The sequence below is a fragment of the Hermetia illucens genome, chromosome 3 (genome assembly GCF_905115235.1).
Source record: "Hermetia illucens chromosome 3, iHerIll2.2.curated.20191125, whole genome shotgun sequence".
Classification (NCBI taxonomy): Eukaryota; Metazoa; Arthropoda; class Insecta; order Diptera; family Stratiomyidae; genus Hermetia; species Hermetia illucens.
The window spans coordinates 39,608,977-39,632,167 of NC_051851.1; the positions used below are offsets into that span (position 1 = coordinate 39,608,977).

At 42.8% G+C, this 23,191-nt stretch overlaps 1 protein-coding gene across 1 annotated transcript in view; it reads left to right on the plus strand.

Annotated features, from left to right (window-relative positions):
- Nucleotides 1-41: 41 nt before the first annotated feature.
- Nucleotides 42-23,191, plus strand: part of LOC119651828 (synaptic vesicular amine transporter) — a 29,191-nt gene continuing 6,041 nt past the window's right edge. Inside the window, exons 1-6 of the mRNA XM_038055621.1 lie at nucleotides 42-283; nucleotides 363-731; nucleotides 806-909; nucleotides 8,238-8,400; nucleotides 8,469-8,509; nucleotides 8,653-8,949. Of these exons, the coding sequence (XP_037911549.1) occupies nucleotides 169-283; nucleotides 363-731; nucleotides 806-909; nucleotides 8,238-8,400; nucleotides 8,469-8,509; nucleotides 8,653-8,949 (1,089 nt within the window). The 5' untranslated portion in view covers nucleotides 42-168. The remainder of the gene's footprint in view (nucleotides 284-362; nucleotides 732-805; nucleotides 910-8,237; nucleotides 8,401-8,468; nucleotides 8,510-8,652; nucleotides 8,950-23,191) is intronic.

Sequence of the window (23,191 nt, forward strand, 5' to 3'; positions counted from 1 at the left end):
CGTGTTAGAGGTGAAGTCGGGTTAAACGTGTTTCTATTATCCTGGCGGTAGCACCTGTTGCGGAGCGTTAATGTCGGTTGAACATTCATGAAGAATTAGTCCGAGGATATCAGATTCGAAGGGATATTAATCGGTGAATTCGTTCCCATAGTCCTAGTGCAGTGAAATATGTTTACGCCGTCGAATAGTGGTACCACGCGTGCTGTTCCCCAAAACAGGCTACTTATTGCCTCGCTTGTTTACGTTGCACTTCTAGCTGATAACATATTGTTGACTGTTGTTGGTAATTAATGTGAAAGAAATGTGCAATAGAGTGTGTGGCCGGAGTAGAAGCTATAAACGCTTCTTTTTGTCCTTTTCAGTGCCCATTTTACCGGATTACCTATCGCATTTTCTGGATAACAGAACATTGGTGACGTCGCATGCAATAAGTGTACATCCCAGACCAGATGTTCATCATGCACCTAATGTTGTCGGGAAACATCCGATAGCTGGAAAGACTCAGATTAACTTCTCCATACCGAATGAGGAGAGCTATGATGAGATAGTCCCCGTCGCGCCAAACATCGATGAAGTTTTGGAAAGCGAGAATGGGTCAATTGGCCTCCTGTTAGCCATGAAAGCTTTGGTTCAACTTATCACTAATCCAATTGTCGGAAATCTCTCGATACGACTGGGATACAGGATACCAATTGTTTTTGGCACTCTCTGGCTGTTGCTGTCCTCATTGAGTAAGTGCCTGCTAGCGTAAAGGAATGTGGAATTGAACATTTACACTATGACCTTTTTATGTGGATTTCTGTAGTATTCGCTCTGGGCGAAACATATGTTACATTATTGATCGCCCGGGCTATCCAAGGAATCGGATCTGCCTGTATTGGAGTGTGCGGAATGAGTCTGGTTGCTCAAGTGAGTAATAAATGTTTATGTTTATTTCATTCGAATACATTTCGATTCAATCATGCACGACAGCTAGGATATGTAGCAGTTATATGATTTTAATAGTCATATGGATTAGAGAGACTCCTTGGCTTTGTAAATTTAATGCCAGGAATAAATAAGGCTCACGGTCTTTCTACGGAACTGCGAAATACAATTTACTCCTATGAACCAACAGCAGAAACGTGTTTTTAAATTTAAACTGAAACAAAAAAGACAAGGGTAGAAAATGGTGCGTTTTTGTAGTTTTTCTTTTTAAGTCAAATTAAAGCTCAATTTTTAAGGTATTGTATAAAACAAAACTTTATTAAAATCGGTTTACTGCCTGTCTGTCCCTCAGAAACGGTTACTCCTATTGATAAGAAAGCTGGGACCTGTGAATTCCATTACATACAGTGGGTAACATAATTCCGCATTGAGTTTAAGGAGGGGGGGGGGGGGGACCTATATATACAAAAGGGGAAGTGTAATTTTTTTTTCACCGGGTATAGGCGTGTGGTAGTGTTCGGATGGCTCAAGTGGTTGGAGCGGTGGGCCGTCGTGGCGGAAGGTCGCGGTTCAAATCTCACTGGTGACAGAAGGGTTTGTTATCGTGATTGGATGCCGGATAGCAGTCAACTCAGCTGTGAATGAGTACCTGAGTTAAATCGGGATAATAATCTCCGTCGAGTGCAATGCTGACCACATTGATTCCTACAGTTTGCTGTGGTGTACCGTTACAGTTTTGAATGAAGTGCTCTAACACACTTCAAGGCCCTGATCCAATATGCATTGTTGCGGCTACGATTATTATTAGTATTATATAAGCGTATGGGGTATCAAATGGAAGGTCTTAATTAGTACACTGGTTACAAAAGGGAAGAATGCGGGGGTCGGAATGGAGTCAGTTACTCCAAGGACTCGTTCTCAGAAACCCAAATATCTGAAAATCAATGCATGGTATCTGGCCCTCAAAATAGTCTCCATACCGACACCTGTTTAAATAAAGTTAATAATGATATAATATTATCATATTCATTAGAACTATATTTTTTAGAATTTTACTGGGCAACCCCTTTGAGTTTATCCTAGAATCATCATGCGGTAATAAATGCTATACTGTAGAACACGATACTACCAAGTTTGCTGGAAATCGCACTATCACTAGCAAATTTATAATAGGTCAAAGTTGTCTTATTTGTGCAAATGTATTGCATTCTAAGACTTTGAATGTCTATATCATACTAAAGTGAGTGACCTGACAAACTAAATGCATAAACATTAGCAGCTGAGTACAAATGCCCACTCAAATATTCCTATATCCTTTCATACCTAAAGCGTTTAGCTTCTGATTTCCCAACTTGTTTCACGCGGCGAAATGAAATTGAGTTTTTGAAAAACAAGTTTTTACAACATTTTATTGATGATGATGGACACTAATTTAAAACATACTTAATCCAACGGCAACCCTAACAGTTAAATTAATATTTAGGTTTATACACTGGCTTAAAATAATAACATTTTATAATAGGCAACACCGATGATGTTCGACCCTGGAGGAAAGATTTGAAAAAACTCCAATCACTATAATCAATTTCAATAGATGGACAGAGGGAGAGGAAATAAGGGGAGAGATTGTGACTTAGGATAGGGAAGTAATTAGATTACGAGGGAATTTGGACATCATGCTTAAGTCGAGGGACGTTTTAGAGGACTATTCAACCTTCTCTATTGAAAAGATCGTTGTCACTATTGTGAGGTGTTTCGAAAATGGGTTCTTATGGTGAGAATTTTACTCACCCATTTCGATTCCCATACAGTCGACGATTAAGTGGTGGAATATGACAGGAATTTCAACACGTTAATAACCAGGACAGCGGTTAAGGCGGAATCATAAAGGATCTGGTTGAAGATGTGCTTCGTACCATCACCATTTTCATTTTTTGTGTAAAACAAAGTCTTTTCTGCCATTTTGTCCGTCCATTTGTCTGTCTATCTGTCACACGCACTTTTCACAGAAAAAGCAGCACCCATTGACACAAAATTTGGTGGGGACAGTGATCTCCCATACATGCAGTGAGTAACATTGCTCTACGTTGAGCATAATAAGGCGGGGGAGGATACATGCAAAAGGGAGGTCTAATTTTTTTTCACAGGATATAGTTATGTGCGGTATCAAATCAAGGTCTCGATTAATACTTTTCAAAAGTGGCATCAGTTCTGACTTTTAATACAAAAGGGGAGGAGTGCGGCGGTTGTAAAGTAATTATATATTTTTTGTTCACGAACCCATTTCCAGAAGCTACCCAATATAAAACTCTGACAAAAATCATGAAACTGCCACTATACGGTCTCTAGGTTTTAAAATACCTCCCATAGCGATGCTCGTTTAAATAAAGTCAATAATAATATATTACTATATTATTTACATACCTAACCTTTTCAGCCTAGAATCATAGAATGCAGTAGCATAGACTATAATAGAAAGCATGATCGCCCCAAGTTTGGTGTATAAATAAATCAAAATTGTCACTCTGTGCAAATTTACTACAATCTAAGTGTAATTTCGCGGTGTTTCTAGCAATTAAATTATTTGAAATAATTAAGACCTGCTTTTTTTCTATTCGCTAGTGATATTTATTAATCTTGCAAATACCATTATTTCGGGAACCACTTGTTCCCTTCATCAGTGCTAACAAGCCTTAGCACTGATTAAGGGAACATCGATATTTGCAAGATAGAAAAAAATGCAAGTTTTAAACTTTTCATACAATCTGAGACTTTGAATGTGAGTATCACGCAAAAATCAATAGTTTTACATAATATACGCACATTCAATACGAGCTAGGTACAAATTGGACAAATGCCCACTTAAATATTTTATATAAGAAGTACCCCAAATCTGCCGGTACAGTGCCTTTGCTGATAGCAAAAAATTTTTGCCTTTTGTGGGTGGAATTGTTAAATCGAAATATTGTATGGACCTAAAGGCTCTGTTTACACGACTTAATACCTTGTTACCGTGTGATATATTGAACAGGTCAGAATTAATTGTAACACCTAGATAAACAACTTATTTAACGGTGGGGTAAGAGTTGAATTGATGCTGACTGGCCGGTTTTTCATATTGGAAATCATGTTCGGAATTATTCTTATTCTGTTCTGTTATGCGTTGTGGTTGCTATTCCGGCGTAACGTTAACTGTGCGGTAGTTCCACCCGAGAGCAGGAGAATGATTGCTAGAAGGGTAATAGATGGTATTGTTTTATTGACATTGTAAGAATAAATCATCATATTTGAAGAATAATACAAATCGCTCACTTTCGATCTACTACAACTTTGTTAGAAGAATAGACTGGTTTGCACCAAACTTCTCATTGTCACAAACTGTTATACATGTAAAGCTAAACATCATGTATACTTCGAAAAGTGAATAAAATATTATAACGACTTTAATCTGAATTTTGAAATTTTATACATGCCTCCCCCCTCTTATTGTTATTTTCTTAGAGACTGTGTATTTCAATGTCATCAACATCTGATGCTGTGTAAGTAATGAAAATATATCAGCAGATCAAGCACGGGAACATGTACAAAAATTCATGATACAATTAGATTTGTACGTGGGACTGGCGATCGTGATGCTAATCTCAACCATCTCAGCCATCATCCTGTCGCAAATATTTTAATGGGATGTATTTTATTAGATTAGATTTCAAGTGATAATAATTCCTGGGGGTGATCTCAGATTCCTAAGACTCCGATCCGATGAGTGGAGATAGCAGTTCTGTAGAAATGACAAAAGCTGGAAGGACGACTTACGCCGGAAGACGTCAAGTCTGAATGCTTTAGTCTTGCGCAATTCAGATCCTCCTTATCCTGGAGAAACCTGCCGGAAATTTGCTACTAGAATATAAAAGGTAGCGCCGCAAGAGGAAGCAAAGTCTACTTCGATTAGGCTCAAGTTGGGGAAGAGAAGATTTTTGTCCTTCGATACAATTGTCGAGGAAAGTTCACATATTCCAGAAACCAATCGTTTTCTATACCCAAGGTTTGATTGAAATTTTAGTAGTAAATTAATTTTGAGATTTTCGGATTGCTAAGCTACAAATTTTTATCTTTCTGGAGAATTATTATGTCAATAAGAAAATACTCTCGCTAAATTGGAATCTCCAACTCAAAAGGGTACTTTTACGAAAAGGTAAATTAAATAGACACTGTAGAATAAAGGCTTTTCTGAATTTCCGTCAATGATTTCCGTGGTATAAGATCATTCTTTCATTGCTTTGTTATCTGTTATCACTTTTTTGAAGTTTGCTCTACTGATATTTTCAAAAATTAATTTTGAACATATCATATAGAAATGGTAGAGCTTAAACGATTCAGTTCAAAAGAAGCTTCAGTTTAATTTAAAAATGAACAAGTCGGGAAACCGGAAGCAGGGCGCTTCAGGTATGAAAGGTTTTGTTTGCTTCGAGTGTAGAACTATAACATTTATACGTAGCCCGCTATGTATATGCATTTAGCATGTCTGACTGTCGCTTTAGTGCGATATTGATATTTAGTTGCAGTAAATTTACACGGTAAAGTCAATTTTGAGCTACTGTAACTTTGTTAGTAATAGTATGATTTTGATTAAACTTGGGGATAATATGCTTTATATTATATTTTATACTACTACCAACTTTTATAACTCTGGGATAAATTTAACTCAATTTCCCCAAAAATATGGTGATATACTATTATTAACTTAATTTGAACGGATATCGATATGGAGAGTATTTTGAGGGGGCACCATATAGAGGCAGCTTCATGATTTTTTTCAGATTTTTCGGTTGGGTAGTTTCTAAGAATTTGTCCATTAAAGAAATCATCACTTTCCACCCCTCCCACTCCCCGCCTTGTTAACAAATCTCAAAACTAAGACTGGGTTCGAAAAGTACTAATTAAGACCTTTATATATATATATTACTCACTGCATGTCAAGGGGTCCACAGTTCCCACCTTCTCACCAAATTTTGTGTCAATCGGTAAAGCCGTTTCTGAGAAAAGTGCCTGTGACAGACAGACAGACAGACAAACAGACAGACATTGAACCGATTTTAATAAGGTTTTGTTTTGCAAACCTTAATAAGTAAAATTATCTACCAAAAATAAAAGAGGTCCGCTGGAAACTGTTTCTGAAGGCAATGAAAGAAAAAAATTGCGCAATCTGTGAAGCTTAAGGGTTAAAAATGCAGTTCATCAATTCAAAATGACATATGACTACATCATTTTAAAAAAAATCTTCGAACACTGCGAGGTATTTGATTACGAGGAAGAGTCAAAGTCGAAAACCCTGTTAACAAGGCATATGAAACAACGTCTAAATTTCGCAAGAAATTATTCGCAGTGGGCTGACGAAGATTGAGGTAAGGCTTATCGCCCGACGAGTCCAAAGTGAATTGTTTGGGAACGAATAATCACAAGTGGGTGTGGAAAACTCCCAGTAGGAAACTACAGCCATGGCATATAAAGCCAACCCTTAAATTTTGTGGGAGTGTCATAAAGGTGTGGGGATATATAATGGCTAGAAGCGTTGAACCACTTCACAGAATCCTCGAAAAGAGAGATGCAACATCGTATATTGATATTTTGACAGCCGAACTCCCGGAATATGTAGGAGAGTTTGATGTAAGTGCTTCGATCAGTTAAGATTTTATGGCTAAAAATCATATTCTACTTTTTTAATGCTTTTTTCTCGTAACGGCATATTGAAAATCTGCTGACACCATAACCCAAAATTCTTCGAAACTTTCACGACTTATTCAGAACATATTTCTACGGTCCGCAAACTAGGATAATCGCGATTCATTCAGTGGTTTTTTTTATTCCTTAAAATACACCAAAATTCACAAAAAAAGTTGAACACGGCACCAAAAATGTAGCTTTTAATATTTTTTAATAATCCTCGTTTGCGGACTGTAGTTAAGTCTGCACGTTAAAATTCCGTTTGCATTTTTTCTTTAAGATGATCACAGCGCCCTCTAGCGTGGCAGCAGAAAAACACCTTTTCTGCAAATGGGGGTATAAATTGCTCTGTATTTCAATAATGGACTACGTTATCCGGCTGGAAAAATTGTTACGAATGCTCAAGATATTAATAAATATATGGTGAAAAATCCGTATTTGGATGTTTATCCAGTCTTTCACAAAAAAAATCTAAAAAGAGCGAAAAAACGGCCTTCACACGGGATGACCCCTAAAGAGGAACTACGGAAACTACAGCGGTTTCGGACACCATGCCTCATACATGACTCACTGCGGACTCGTGGTACGAATGCCAAAAGCTGCAGCTGCTAATGAATTGGGTCCGTTCGAACAGACATATAGTGCCCATCCCAATGATGTTTTGGTTGCGATCAAGCCTAGATATGAGGATCTGAGCAAAGATGTCCTCCTGGAGCGATGTATCGGATGCTTGTCGCAGAACAATAATGAGTATTCGAAATTATTTGGAAAATCTCACCAAAGTACTTGAATGGAACCTCTGTCATCGTTGAGATTGCAGCTTATGTCCCAACCTGTATTTTTAATGAAGATTCTTTGCTTTACTAACCTTCGTGCATGCAATGGAAAGCAGTAGTTGACCAAGCACCCATGAATGAGCACGATCAGCCGAGCGGAGCCTGGAGGACAGACAAAAGAAAGGTGGATTCGTCGTAGATAGGGGAAAAATCTTGCTTAGGACATCATACATGTGCTTAGTACTAGCGCTTCTCGAAACTACCGGATAAAACATAGGGGAGCACCTTCATACCCGGAACATTCGTCTTTCGGTATTCCGACTTGTTGTATCTGTTGTAGGTTAACTTCTTCACATTTGCTAATAATATTAAACTAGTGTGAAACGGATGGGGTTGACTATTGTCAATACAGTGCTTTCCAGATCAAATTATTTGTGTAAATGGCTTTTTAAAAATTACAGGGCATTTGAATTTTTACCTTTGTATACACGGAGCTGTTATGTACTAATCGTTCCTTATATAGGGAAACACAAAACCTTTTATACCTATAACAGAAGTCTATATAATTCTCCGCATTAAAGTTAACATCCTCCTAACAAGAAGTATCAGAACATTGACAGTCATACAATCTGTTAGCTTAGTATAATATACAAATGAGTTGAAAATACGAATGGATCTATGATTATATGGGGCAGTGTATAAATAAGTTTAGCAATTTAATCAGTTATGATAAAATTTCCATTATAATATATACATGTGCGCGATATTCATACTTATCTACAATTCAATCGAAAATCGTATTATCTTTCAAAGCTTTACCCAGAAGATGATAAAAGGTCAAGGATTATGGGTGTAATTCTTGGTAGCATCGCTCTCGGTGTACTTATTGGATATCCATTTGGAAGCTTCTTGAATGACTTCGCTGGAAAATCAACACCTTTTTATATTTTAGCAGTGTTTATCTTTGGGAACTTCAGTAAGTAGACTTTGAATATTAAATTTCCCTTCACCGAAAGTAAATCGATTCCTTCTTACACTGCCTAGTTGCGCAGATGTCCTTGATGGATCTATCCGTTAAACCAGAGGTATTTTTCATACTTGGATAAAATATGTAATTTGCATTTTTCTATACCATAGCATTATTTTCAGTATCTATTAAGCTACATTTCTTGTTTCGATTATCTAAACGATTTCATTATCTCTCTTTGACGACTTCGCTTTCAATTAGGTTACCATCGAAGCTGATAAACCTAAATGGAAACCCCTCTTGCGGAATAAAATGGTTATTGCCATCGTAATAGCAATATGGATGTCGACTTCAACAATGGCGATGCTGGAACCATGTCTCCCTATTTGGCTAATGGAGCATTTGCATCCGAAAAAATGGCAACTTGGAACAGTTTTCATTCCAGATTCATTGGGTTATTTCATTGGAACTAACTTTTTTGGTGCGATTGCGTATAATGTTGGACAGATAAAAGTATCTTGCATATCGCTTGTGATTGTTGGATTGTCATGCCTTCTAGTAAGTATAAAACTAACGAAAATATGATTTTATTTCCTGTGTTATTAGTCGCTTACATATAAATAGTAAATATTTTTATACTAGCGTATATTCAGCTATATCTAACTTAATTTTATTTCATTAGGTGGCTATTACAATTGTTGGCTTATCCGACCTTCTCCGTATTTTACTTTATGTTTGTATAATTACATTGATCATAACATTAATATTTTTAAACAACTTATCAATTAAAAAATCTGCATAAATTCTTCATTCTAACTTATTCCACTTTTTGCTTCAGTTCCGCAGATACCTGTACTCCTTTCTTACTGTTATGCACCAAGTGCTCTTGGAGCAACTCACTCGGTGGTATCTTGGGAGGGTAGATTCGACTGCATGGCGTAGCCAGCAATGCAATTGTCACCCCTCCTTAGCGTGTGACCTATCCACTGCCACTATCGTTTTCCGATCACGTCATCTACGGGTGAGACCTTTACGTCCATCAAGTTCTTCATTTGTAATAGTGTCAGACCAGCGTACTCCGATGATATAACGAAGACAGGTAGTGACGGAGACTTGGTGTCTTTGAGCACTCTCCATGTGCTACTACCATATAGAAGCACAGAAAAAACATCAACAGAGTTGTTTGAGGAAAGATGTCATTATCCATTGAGCTCATTCACGCCCTCTAGACAAAGGAGGATAAAGAACATCATAAAGAACAAGACGAAATAATATCGTTGACAATATGTAATCTTGGCAGACTCCGCTTTGGATATCAACATCCTCTGAGATTTTACCTCGTCGCAGCATGTAACCACCATATGTTGCTCTAATAATAGGCGTAGAGCACGCCAGATACACTCTGAAATCCACACACTATTCCAGGAGGATTCGAAACGGAGACCAGCCGCTCTCTGTTGATCAAGCTTTCGAGATGTTTTGTGAATAGTTCTAGTATATGATATGGTTAAGAACCGATAATGTCCTTCACAGGCCCATCGAGAGATTTGCGACCACATGCAAGCTCTTTTTTGATAAGGTATACACTTCTGGAATCATTGCGTTCTGCAGCATCTTCCGCTTCCCTGACCAGTGCAATAGCAAATTTTATTTTTTCACGGCGTACACTACGCCGAACTTCTTGGGATTTCGCTCGGCATCGGAGTTCGATCGCATCACGCCCGCCATCACTCTCAGCACTCAATGGAGCCTTCAACTCCTTCTGTTCATCGATCCACCTTCCGCAATTCCGCAATCAGTCAGATCTCATGACCTTCGGGACGTGGTCGCCAACCTGTGTAGTACCCAAGGAAAGAGTATTTTTGATGGCGCCTCAATGCTCATCGATATTCTCAGGCGGATTATCCAGTGTATTTGCCATCCGATCAGCAAGATAACTTCCGCACCGTCGGGCGACATCCAGACTATACATGTTGGTGTTGAACTTGATGGGTCGCAGCTATCCGACTCTAGGAGAGCGTGGCGGACGCAACACGCAAGCCAACATAAGCGACCATCATATGGTGATCCCATTCGAGGCTGATGCCAGCGCGTCTCTTGTTACATAGACGTAACGAGACAACTCCTAAATCTGCTGCTGATCGCAAAGTGGGCAATCTGATTGCTCGTACGTTGTCGATCAGTTGAAATCCAACAGATCTTATGGCAGGCTCTTTGTTCGAGGCGGTAGAAATTGCAGAAGTCCACAAACTTGACACAATTATCGTTATAGTCGCTAAAACCACCAGAGTCCACCTTGGCATTCAGATCACCCATCATGATCACAACGGTGCTTTTAGGAAGCCTCTCCTGAACTGCGTGTACTTGTTCGTAGAAAGCATCCTTCTTCACTATATCGGAAGTATCCGTTGGTGCAGAATTGTTGTAGCCGTCAGAAAAACCAATACCGGATTCGTGTCTGCTGCCACTTGGCTTTGTAGAGTGCAAAAGTACATTGCCATAAGTGCATATTATTTCGCTAAGGCACAGAATGTCAAGTTGTCGAGGACCGTGCGCACATTTCAGAAATCCATCACAGTCCACTTTCGATAGCCAAAGATCGTAGCCGTGAAGTCAGTCCCTATATGAAGCATTGTGTTGCGTTGTGTTTTTATGCCAAAAAAGTTGTAAAATTTGCAGGCTACTAGACTAGACAAGCAGGGAAGACTGTGAGTATTTTCCTGAGCTCCAACTCGTAGGGCAGAGCCATCAGCCATAAAGCATCGAAAAGGGGGAAAATTTTAGGCCAGTGTTCACTCTCTGGCGGGGCCTAAGTAATGTGGCCCTTGAGGACGTTTTATCGGTCTAATATTGGGGTTTCGATGGTTTTCCGTTCCGGTGTTATATGCATTGGTTGCTACACACTCCACATTCGATTTAAAATTCAGCTTCTTGTCAATCATCGCGCTTAAATACTTGAGCGCAGGCTGGAAATGTACTCTTTGTTTTCCGCTTAGCGAAAGTACTACTTCCGATTTATGTTCTGCAAGCGTTAGTCGAGCTTTCTCTAACCAGGACTTAATATCACAAATTGTTTCATCAGCATAAAGCTGGACTTCTTCGAGGAGGCGTGCAGCAGTCGTCACTCCAGTGTCGTCCGCAAAACCAATGGAGGCCTTACCAGCAGGAGGATCTTGCGTCAATACCCCGTTGTCTGTCTGTCACACGCAGTTTTCTCAGAAACGGTTACACCTCTTGACACTAAATTCGGTAAAAACGTTGGAATTGAGAACTCCCACGCATGCGATGACTTACATTCTTGCACGTTGAATTTAAAAGTGCTCCCCATCCAATTAAAAGAAGAGCCCAACACTTTTTTTTTTACCAAATATGACCATGTGGGGTATCGATTAGTATTTTCCGAAGCAAGTATTAGTTTGGAGATTGGTTGCAAATGAGAGAAATGCGGGAATCTGAAGTAGTCATTAACTTCAAGGGTCCGTTCGAAAAATTTGAAAAAAAATTGTAGTGGTCCGTGCATTTGATATCTAAGCTCACAAATATTCCCCGTTAGAATATCTGCTCAAATAAGTTAATATTAGTATCATTTATTTTGAATTAATTGAAACTGTGGAAAGGTACTTGATGACGAAGTAAGGAATTTCTTCTGAACCAGCTGACTTATTACTAGTTGGATTTTTGGTGAAAGCAGCAAATTCTAATAAACTCAAAAAAATTCTCGAATCTATGGGTTTAGTTAAAGGATTCTTCGGGTACAAAGTCGTGAGCCCTTGGAAGTTTACGGAAATGAAATCTTTAACTGTGCAGAAGCAGGAAGTAGTCAATGATTTTTTTTTTTGGGTAGGGTAGGTGAATGCATTTACGCACACAGTGTTGGACCGATTCGGTACGTCGTCGGACTACCAACTAAACACCTCCCCATCGTCAGAGAGCTAGCCTGGAACCGTTTGTCACATTACTTCGGGCCAGCCCCCGAACTCTCCCGCCTTGCGGAGCCTTCAAATCAGGGAATTCCTTTCACCAACGGGAGGGGAGAGGAGGAAGGGAACTGTCAGTTCAAGGAACCCCCTGCCATCCGGCTCCTCCACCGGTCGAGTTCTATCTTCTTAGCAATGAGAAGGGCCCGAACGTAATGGGCAACACGGTTCCAGCTGTCAGCAGTCCTCAGCATCTCTTCCACAATGTTGTCTGGAGAGAGATCCCCTGTGTTTAAATAGAGCTGCTGACGAACCCCATCCCACCTTCCACAAGAAAAAAAAGTGTGGTGGGCATCGTCCACAACTCCATTGCAAAACACACCATCCGGAGAACGCGCCTTTCTAATCTGAAGGTAAGACTGAAAATTTCCATGCCCACTTAAAAATTGGGTAAAGAAATAGTCAGTCTCACCATGCTTCCGATTCAGCCACGCACCTAAGTTGCCGATGAGGCGCGCAGTCCATCTGCCTCTAGTTTCATTTTGCCAAGAGAGCTGCCATTCATCTAGAGTGCGTTGCCGTTCTTCGCGAGCAACCACCTCCCTTGGCTCATCTCCTTTGCGCTTGTATATGGCCTGACGCTCCCTAGCAAGAAGGGCAACGGGGATAACTCCCGCGATCACCATCACGGCCGGTTCAGAGACTGGGCGGTATGAAGACGGCAATTCGGGATCGCCTTTCGCTTTAGGGATCAGCGCAAGCCTCGCAACTTTCCAACGAGCAGGGAAAATGCCCTCTTTCAGGCAAGCGTTGAATGCGCCGAGCAGTAGGTCTGGCCGGTGTTGGAATACCAGTTTGTACACCTCTGCCATCGGGTCCTGGCGCCTTCTAGTTTTTCATAGAGAGGACTGCCTGTTCCAACTCTTTTACAGAGAAAAGTGGACAGTCCTCTGCGCTCTCCGCGCCGACGTCACCATCCCATACGGGGTGCGCAGGGAAGAGTGCCCTCACAATGCGGTCCATCTGCTCGGCCATAAGTGAACAGGGTTTCCGTAGAGCCCCGATTTTTCGGGTTATCAGTTTGTAACCGAGTCCCCACGGATCCCCATTCACCTCGTCGATCAGATCTTGCCAGCAGCGAGCTTTGCTCTTGTTTATTGCGCTGCGGAGTCTCCTTTTGGCTGATTTGTACTCCATCATTATGGTACATGCCTCCTCCCGGTCGCCTAGACGTTGTGTTAAGCGGCGGAGCCTGTGACACTCCTTCCGGAGCTCTGTGATTTCCACTGTCCACCAATACATGGAAGGTTTGCCGCGCCTCGATGTCTTCCTGGGCATGGAGGCTCCGCAGACCGTCGTGATGGCCTTGTTATTGAATCCAGCAAAACCATCTCAAGAAGTGTTGGCGTGTAAGGGTCGTGGATCCATTTAAGTATTTTGGTTAACTATCGCATCGCGGTGAAAGTCCCCAGGTCTTACCTATCACATTCCTACAGCACCACAGTGGAGAGGGTACCCCTCCTCATTGCCTCCTATACTGTACTACTGTAGCGTACCGTTACGGTCTTGAATGAAGTGCTCTAACACACTTCAAGACCCATTATCCTGCAAGTTTTTTAAGACTACCATGCAGGAGCTGGGTCGATCGCTTCCCTTGGCATACAACAGGTCAGCGTGTTGGAAGTTTAGGCCCTTCCCTATCCCACCGCAGCTATTGATCTGACGACTGATAATTTCAGTCGCTGCTTTATAATGCTGCAAATTTATTTGGGAAATGTGGCACCTCATCTACGTTTCAGATGAAGATTCCGAGGGCTGCACGCAAACTTCCCGGCCTATCGGCTCTCTCTCCTTTTGCAATCTCAGAGACCCTTTTCAAGGCTAGTGGCTCACCCTCCCATACATCGTTGAGGGAGGAGCAGTAATGCATGAGCCACTCGTTCGTGTCTTCGTCGGCAAAGTTTAGCCGTAATATTTTACGGTATCCACTTACAGACTCAAAGCAAAGCGAGGATGCAGTCCTTACAGCTAGAAGGAGTTTCCTCCTAAGCTGTTCGCACTTCTCAGTATCGATTAGAGTCGTCATACAGGACCCATCCATCAGCTTCGATAGCCTTGGCTGCAAAGGCCTAGCCATTGCAGGTCGAGCCCTCTTGGCTGCCTTTTGTGTCGAAGAGTTAGAATCGTCTGAGGACCACTGCCGCTTCGGTTTCCCCTTAGCCGCAGGTGCCCCGAACGCTGCTTTTCCTTCAACCTTGGCACAGCTCTTGGGTAGTGCATTGAGGAGCTGCTTGGGCTCGTCTGTCAAGGACTGGGCCCCAATTGGGTTGGTTCCAACCTGAGCCTAGTACAAGTACAATTTCTAAATTCATTATAGAATTACCGCCGGTGAGTATGAGGAGAGCTTTACACGGCCTTTCATACTATATTGCAACTTCCCTCCACCGCCAAACGGGCGTGGGCGGTCCATAACTGGGAGCATCCTGCTCTCGCGGAAGGAGTCAGGAATTAAATTGAAATTGAATTTCATTTTGAAATCAAATTTTATTTAAAACTCAATATAAAAATTATACAAAGCTGGGTTTAAATGCAAAATCTAAAATACACACACAACAGGAAGCATCCCTTTTTATTTCGAAGTATAAATAAATCTAAGAATATTCTCGATCTGCTTAACTGCATCCTCATCTCTGCTTAGGCAAATCTTAACGGCTGTACTTCCACTCAAACAATTAGAGGTTTCTCCCCCTCTTTTATTCATTGCATGCCAGTAAATTTCGCTTTCGCCAAGTATTAACAACACGTTGTCATAGCGTCCATTTTTGAATGTGAAGTGCGAGGAGTCCTTTGAGCGCATCAACCAGTAGTAAGTAGTCGAAATGGTGATCGTCTGGCGATTTCAAGTCCAACGTGTGTATCGTGGAATTCAGTCTCCTCAGGGGACCATGTGTTTGTCAACGTATTTTCAACAGTAGGTTGATTAACTGAGTTGCAGTATTGAATGTTTATAATATACAGGATGGAATCGCTCATCTTGAAGTAAAAATGTTAACAACCAATGTTGGAAATCTACTGTTTTCGTTTTTCGTATTTCCCAGGTTTTATACTGTTTGTCTTATAATTAGGGATATCTTTTCCCTTAATTACTCTGGTAAAACAATTAAGTATTGCCTGCAATTATAATATTTGTATGAACTTCAAACCAATAACCTAAAAGTTGTGCCTTTAGTTGAATAGCTGATAATTTAATGACCATTGAAGAAGATGACCAACTATCAACAAGTTTTCTTGCAATTTCTTGTAAGGATGAGTCAGCCTTGAAGTTAGATTGATAATTGATACGTTATGTGCGCATTTCTACGATTCTACTTAGGTGATCTAGTCCAAGTACCTCATGGAGTTTTGTTGATATGTTTAGTTGATGCAATGATGCTTTTGATGGCCACGCGGTGTACAATGTGTTTTTGCAGTTCTAAGTCGGCCAAAAGTCTATTGAAGCAGGATGTCTCAGGGGCTGCCGTCAGGGAGGAGTTCTCTCTCCACTGTTATGGCTCTTGGTAATGGATACCCTGCTGTGCCCTGGAGGACAAAAAAGTCTTCGCGCAAGCATTTGCGCACGACCTAGCCGTAATAATTACCGGCAAGTTTGCTCTTACTGTATAAGACAATGATCTTGCCAGTCCTCATGTATTCCTCGGAGACTTGGGTTCTTAGCAAGAAGAATTGCGAACTCTTGGCCGCGTTCGAGAGAAGAATCCTTCGAAAAATGTTTGGCCCCCTACATGAGACTGGACGATTCCGTAGCCTACACAATGACGAAATCTATAAGCGATACCATGACCGTCCGGTTGTGAATAAAATCCGGTTCAATGGGTTACGGTGGGCGGGTCACTTAATCCGTATGGATGAGAATGGAAAGTCTATAAGGGCGATATCTATGGTAGAAAAAGAAGACGAGGCAGACCCTGCCTAAGATGGAGCGATGGCGTATGCCAGGACGCCAGGCAGCTTTTAAGGATATCGAATTGGTGGACCTCGACCCAAAACCAGGATGTCTGGAGGTCCTTATTAAGACAGGCATAGACCGGATACCGGTTGTTGCGCCGTTGATGTTGATGATGATGATGATCGTCTGGTGGCCAAGACTGAACTTTGCTAACAGCAGGAACCTGCTAACCCAGATTCCGAGACTTGGTTGCCTAAGTATTACTGGAGCGATGAGTACTACGCCGATACATTTGATAGAGGCACAAACATCAAAATCAGCCTATTATCAGCGGTTTTAATTATTGCCGCGGCAGTGAAACAAGTGAGCAGGTTCCCCATGACAACTTCGTCGTCCTTTCTAACTAAAAGGGCAGTTCCGGTGTTAGAGTCATTCCAGATAGTGTTATATTTGGTGAAGTTAACATTATGTCTGCTTTTTAAGCCAGCCTCTAAAATGCAGCAGAAGTCTGCTTTGACCAGAGTGAGACGCGGAGTTGAATTCAACGCAATTCAACTCCATAAATTCATAAGTTTGATAGCAGCGAACTGTCACTGTTCATTATTTTGGGTTGAAGTGACAGCGCTGAAAAGAGTAGTAATTCATAGGTTCCGCGGCAATTTTAGGAAGAAGTCCTGTAGCGGCTTGGGCGTGAGAAACATCCAGTTTAACCAAACTTTGTGACTTCTTTGTCATTGTTTGACAGCAGTTACAATAGTGTGATGTTTCTGTCTCTGGTCTTGAATATTCGTCACGAGGATAAGTTTATTATTTTATCCTTATTAGCAGGCAAGGCGACCCACTTGGTTGATTGCTTGTTGATTACGAGCGACGATGAAGAGGAAAGATCGTATATATATATATATAGTTCAAAAAGCCCACGGACCCTCTTCCCGCCCAACCGGACCGAGGGGCGACCAACCCAAGGATGGGCTGAAGGCAACATCCAAAAGCCCGCATCACAGCGATGATGCGTTTTAACGCAAAGTGTGTGCGACCATGCGACAATGTATTACTACATCCCGATTGTCGCAAACACTTCAGCCAATGACGCGGAGGCTCTACACTACAGAGACATGGATCTTATATTGAAGACAGTGCGGATCAAGACTGAAACCCATTAGGTCAGATTGTTATCGGACAGGACTCTTCGGACTATAGCACAGGTTGCAAGGATAACTGCTTTTTGCATCTCCATGTATAGTCCAGCCCTAAGATCGAGCGTTTTCAGCGCTTTATGTAAGTTCTGCGGGACTAATCCCGTCGCTGAAATTATTACTGGGACTACTTCGATCTTTTGTAGTCTCCAGGTCTGCTTCATATCGTCTGCCAAGGGGCCGTAGTTCCGGATTTTTTCGTGCTGTTTTTCAGCAGTGTTCCGGTCCAACGGTACGGCTACATCGATTATAAAGCACGCTCGTTCTTCCTTCAGAAGCAGAACTAGATCGGGTCTGTTATGATTAACACTGTGGTCGGTGGCAATAGTGTGATCCCACAGTAGTTTGACCCGATCATTTTCCAAGATTCTCTGCGGAGTATACTTATAGTAAGGATGGTAGGTTGCCACTAAGTTATACTTCAACGCAAGGTTTTGATGGAGAATCTTGCAGACGGAGTTATGACGATTGGTGTACTCGGTACTGCTCAACATCCTGCACGCAGATGTTATGTGCTGGATGGCCTCCTCTTCACAGTTGCATAACCTACAACTGGAGTTGGTGATTGAGGAGTCGTGAAGAATGTACCGTTTATAATTTTTTGTTGGGAGCGAAGCATCCTGAATTGAAGTCAGAAATGCTTCGGTCTCATAGAAAAGTACACCATTTGTCAACCATTTGTTGGAGGCTTCGATGTCAATGCCTGACAACTACAAATTTTTTATGACCTCCGTGAATGGGTTTTTCTTTCCACATGTCGATCTTCTGTTGGACTGAAGTAACTTTCGACATGGGATCCCATTCTCTGCTTCTCAAGTTCAAAGGAGATAATTTATTATCCGCCATGACGGTAGCCTGATGTATTTGGCTGGAGGATTGTTTCTCATAGAAAAACTCACGAAGAGAATGCACTTGATTGTAGTGCATCGTTTTTAAATCAAGTACCCCTCTTCCTCCCTGATGACGTGGGATAGTGATCCTCAATTTTTCGGCAGCTCTATTGTGCATGTTGTTGTTTGCAAGAACTACCTTTACCCGTCTATTGACAGATTCTAAATCAGTATTACTCCACTGTATCACACCGAAAGTGTATAGAAGGACGGGAATGGCGAAGGTGTTGATTGCCATGATTTTATTTTTCCCGTACAGCTCAGTTTTAAGGACAAGATCCAGACGCCGTTCAAATTCCCCCAGCAACTTAGATTTGATTATTGCCACAGCAGGTGTTGTTGCTTGCAATATGCCGAGGTATTTGTAGACGTCGTCCGAATCCATGCCCTCAATTCGGATGTTATTTTGGCTGTATCCTTCGTTGTCGGTGTGTTTTCCCCGAACAATTGTTTTTATGCGACATTTCTCCAAACCCAACTGCATGTCGATATCCCTGCTGAACTGGATGGTGATGTCCAGCAAGGAGCGAAGTTGGTTCTCGTCTTTGGCATACAATTTGATGTCGTCAATGTACATCAAATGGCTTAATGTACATTTGGACAATATGCCATGCTTGACTTGGAACCCGTATTTGCTTTCATGCAAAAGATGGGATAGCGGATTCAAAGCCAAACAAAACCACAGTGGGCTTAGAGAGTCGCCTTGGAAAATGCCACGCCTGATTGGTATCTCTCCTGATGTTTGCGAAGATACCGATAGCTTCGTGCTCCAATTCTTCATTACTGTTCTCAGTAGAAGAACGACATTCGGGTTAATTTTATACAAGCGTAACACTTATAGTAACCACGAATGTGATATGGAGTCAAAGGCTGATTTATAATCGATGTAGGCTGTCGAGATGTTTCGTGTTTGGTGGACAGCCTGCTTTACAGCTACCGTATCGATTATAAGCTGTTCTTTGCAGCCTCGGGAGCCTTTTGCGCATCCTTTTTGCTCCTCAGCTATCAATTTATGAACATCAAGATGTTTTGAGATGTTCGCGCACAGAACTGAAGTGAAGACCTTGTAGATGGTAGGAAGACAAGTAATTGGTCGACATTTTGAAGGGCAAGAGACACCCTGTTCCTTGGGGATGAAGAAAGTTATCCCCTTGGTGAAAAATGGTGGAACTAAATCAGGATCGGCAATCATCTGATTAAATTGATTTGCCAATATCCTGTGAGTGCTCTTGAACCGCTTCAGCCAGAAGTTGTGAATCTTGTCAACTCCTGGCGCCTTCCAGTTACCTGCCTTGTCAAGGACTGCTTTAACGTCGACTTCAGTTACGTCAGGCATGGTCATTTCGGGGAGGGCCTCGCATGAACGCATAAGGTGTGGGAGCCACGCTGCTTCTAAATTGCAACGACTGGATTCGCTCCAAACACTTCTCCAGAAGTCTTCTGCCTGATCCAGATTGAGGTTACTTTCCCTACCTGAGTTGATGAGATTTTTGTAGAATCCTCGTTGGTTCTGGAAGAACAAGGTGTTGTCTGTCCTTCGCTGAAAGCTTTTCTGATACCTACGGATGCGATTGGAGCATACCGCAAGTTGCTGCTTCAGCACCTCGAGGATTTCTTCGATTGGCATATCATTGGACAGATGGTAGTTTCCAATGATGTTCACAACGCATCTGTGCACTCTTGGTGATGGATTTCCAAGGAGTGCTTGCGTCACACGACCAATCTCCTTTCTCAACTTTTCGACTCTTTTGTTGAGTCGAAACACCCAGAACGGCAAAGTCCCTCTGCGCATACCTCTGTTATTCGCTCTAAAATGTTGGTTATGGAGACGAATAACCGTGGCAGCTGCAACGTAGATCAGGCTGTGAACCTCTGTAGCAGTAATCTCGCTAGCCAAACGATCAGCCAAAATTCTGTCAACGGCAGCAATGATGTTAGTAGTTGCCGAAGTAAACTTCAGTTTTGGGATCCCTGGCCTAGCGTCTGGGAGAATCTCAGCATACTCTGTGAATGCGACCTGGAATGCGGTCAAAGCCTCATTATAAATTGGGTCGACATCCCCAGTTACTAAGCTTCTCCTGACTACTGGATTCATGGAGTGCCTTACAGGTGGAGTACTTGTGTTACTCCTTTGACTAGTCCGGTAATTTGATGACTCCAGCCCGAGCTCAAGTGAAACCTCTTGCAAGATTTGTTGCCTAGTTGGTAAGGCAACTCGGTTGTTATTCACGATCACTCGGTACTGGTTGACGACGTTCTGTTCCGGAACATGACTTAGCTCCGGAAATCGGGTTATGAACGCGTCATGTAGTCGATGTCTGTACCCTGATGGATTCCGTTCCAAATCCGTGACACAGTAATAGGCGCGGACGATAAATTCGTTGAGTTGGTTCGTCCAAACCATACGACGCCTAGGTCTCCCGTCCCTGGTGGTTGACGGCATAACCGCCAAAACATCCAAGGGCGAAGAGCCGCTCTGATGTTGTTGAACGACCCTTAACCGTGTTGGGTACTGTCTTCGTGTCCCTGGGATCCCATTTAAAGAATTTAAACCAAAGTCCCCAATTTTATTCCCACGAGTAATGGAGAACCAGTCAGCCCTGCAACAGAGCCCCAATGTTGCAATGCCCCATGGTTACCTCCAAAGGTAGGGAAGGTATTTGGAGGGGAGCCGCTGAAATACAGTGTAACGTCACTGCAATTCATCCGATAGGCGCGTCGATCCCTTCACCCCGGATTACGGATTTGTTAAGGAGGTTTACTCCCCCTGAACGGGAAGAATCGGTAAAGGAGGACGAACACAAAGGAAAACATTCTGCTTGTCCGCGGCTACTTATTTACAAGATTAACTTGCGATATTCGTAGCTGACCCGGTGGGTCATGTCATTATCCGCAACCCATGACACGCGCCTGGTCGCATGCAGCTCTGCGTTTGCAACTCAGGTGAGGGTAAACCTGGTACGCCAGGGTATATATATATATACCCTGGCGTACCAGGTTTTTTTTTTTTTTTTGTGCGTACACGGAGGTGGAAAATCTTAGAAAGACACGTCCGCCGCAGCTCCGCCGCCCGAACGGCGGAACAACAGCGGGCGCGTGTGGGATTCACACCCACTAAAAACCACCCCCCGGTCCCAGCACCGCGGGACCACCATTGAGGTATTACTTCGCGGGGTAGGTTTGCTCTTAGGCACTCATCCTTCTCCTATTTGCAGCTTTCCTCCTTCTTTGTTCTTTCAGCAACTCCTCCTGCGTTCGGATGATTGCGGAGCTAACCGCAAGCCACTTCTCCTCGGACTCCAGCATCTCAGTAACCAAGCTCTCCGGGGTCCCGCTCCTGCCCAGCACCTGGTTTAAACTCCTTCTCTCCATCGCAAATCGTGGGCAGTGAAACATCACATGCTCTGGATCCTCCGGTATGCCATCGCATCTGGGACAGTTCGGAAAGTCATCCAACCCAAAGCGGTGCAGATACTGCCTGTAGCAACCACCGTGTCCCGTGAGGAACTGGGTAATGTGGTAGTTGGTATCCCCATGTTTCCGCTCAAGCCACACCCTAATGTTGGGAATGAGCCTGTGCGTCCACCGACATTTCGCAGACTCGTCCCATCTGCGTTGCCAGAGATCAAGCGACTCTGACCTTGCCGCATTTCTACGCTGTGCATGCCCCTCCATATGTCTTGCATTGTACAGGACACTCATTTCTTTGGCCAGAATGTCAACCGGGATCATGCCTGCCACCACCAATACTGCCTCATCTGATGTGGTTCTAAAAGCACTGCAAACCCTCAAAGCCATCCGCCGGTAAACCGAGTTCACCTGCTTCCGTCTCTGAGAGTTTGCAAGCACCTCTGCCCACAAAGGCGACGAGTAGAGCAGGATGGAGCGCACCACTCCGGCTAGCACCAACCTCCGGCAATGTTTCGGCCCACCAATATTTGGCAAAATTTTTGCAAGTGCCGTGGTGGCACTGGCTGCCTTTTGGCATGCATACTGTAGGTGCTCCCTAAAACTCAATTTGGTGTCAATTATTACCCCCAGGTATTTGATAGCCGGCTTTGATACGACCGTATGTCCACCGGCGTCCACTTTTACAGTATTATTTTTCCTGCGTTTCGTTATCAAGACCGCTTCCGTTTTCGCGTCCGCCAAGGTCAGCCCGGCCTTTTCTAGCCAGGACTTTACCGCTCTCACTGTTTCCGTTGCGTAAACCTCCACATCTTCTGGGTGTTTTGCTGCAACAACCACAGCTAGGTCATCAGCAAAGCCGACAATCGTAGTCCCCTCTGGGACGGGAAGAGCAAGCACCCCATTATACATGATATTCCACAACAGGGGACCAAGTACCGATCCCTGTGGTACCCCGGCTGTGACAATGTACTCTTTGGGGCCCTCATCCGTCCCGTACCAGAGAGTCCTCTCTGAGAGGTAGTTTTCCACCAAATTCGCTAAGTATCCGGGGACACCTATGTCAGCCAACGCCCCTTTAATTCTATTCCAGTTGGCCGAGTTGAATGCGTTTTTGACATCCAACGCCACCACGGCACAGCAGCCGCCAGAAATCAGTGCACCTTTTGCCAGGTTTACCACCATGCCAATTGCGTCCACCGTAGAGTGGGCTCGTCGGAAACCAAACTGGCGTTCCGACAAACCATTGCTGGCTTCGACGATGGGCAGAAGTCTGTTGTAGATGACTCTCTCCATCATCTTCCCCATTGTATCCAACAGGCAGATAGGACGATACGACGCTGGGTTTCCAGGTTGCTTGCCAGGCTTCGGAAGCAACACCAAGTTTTGCTTTTTCCACTGGGCAGGGAATATTCCTTCTTTTAGGCACGCCTCGAAGGTGTT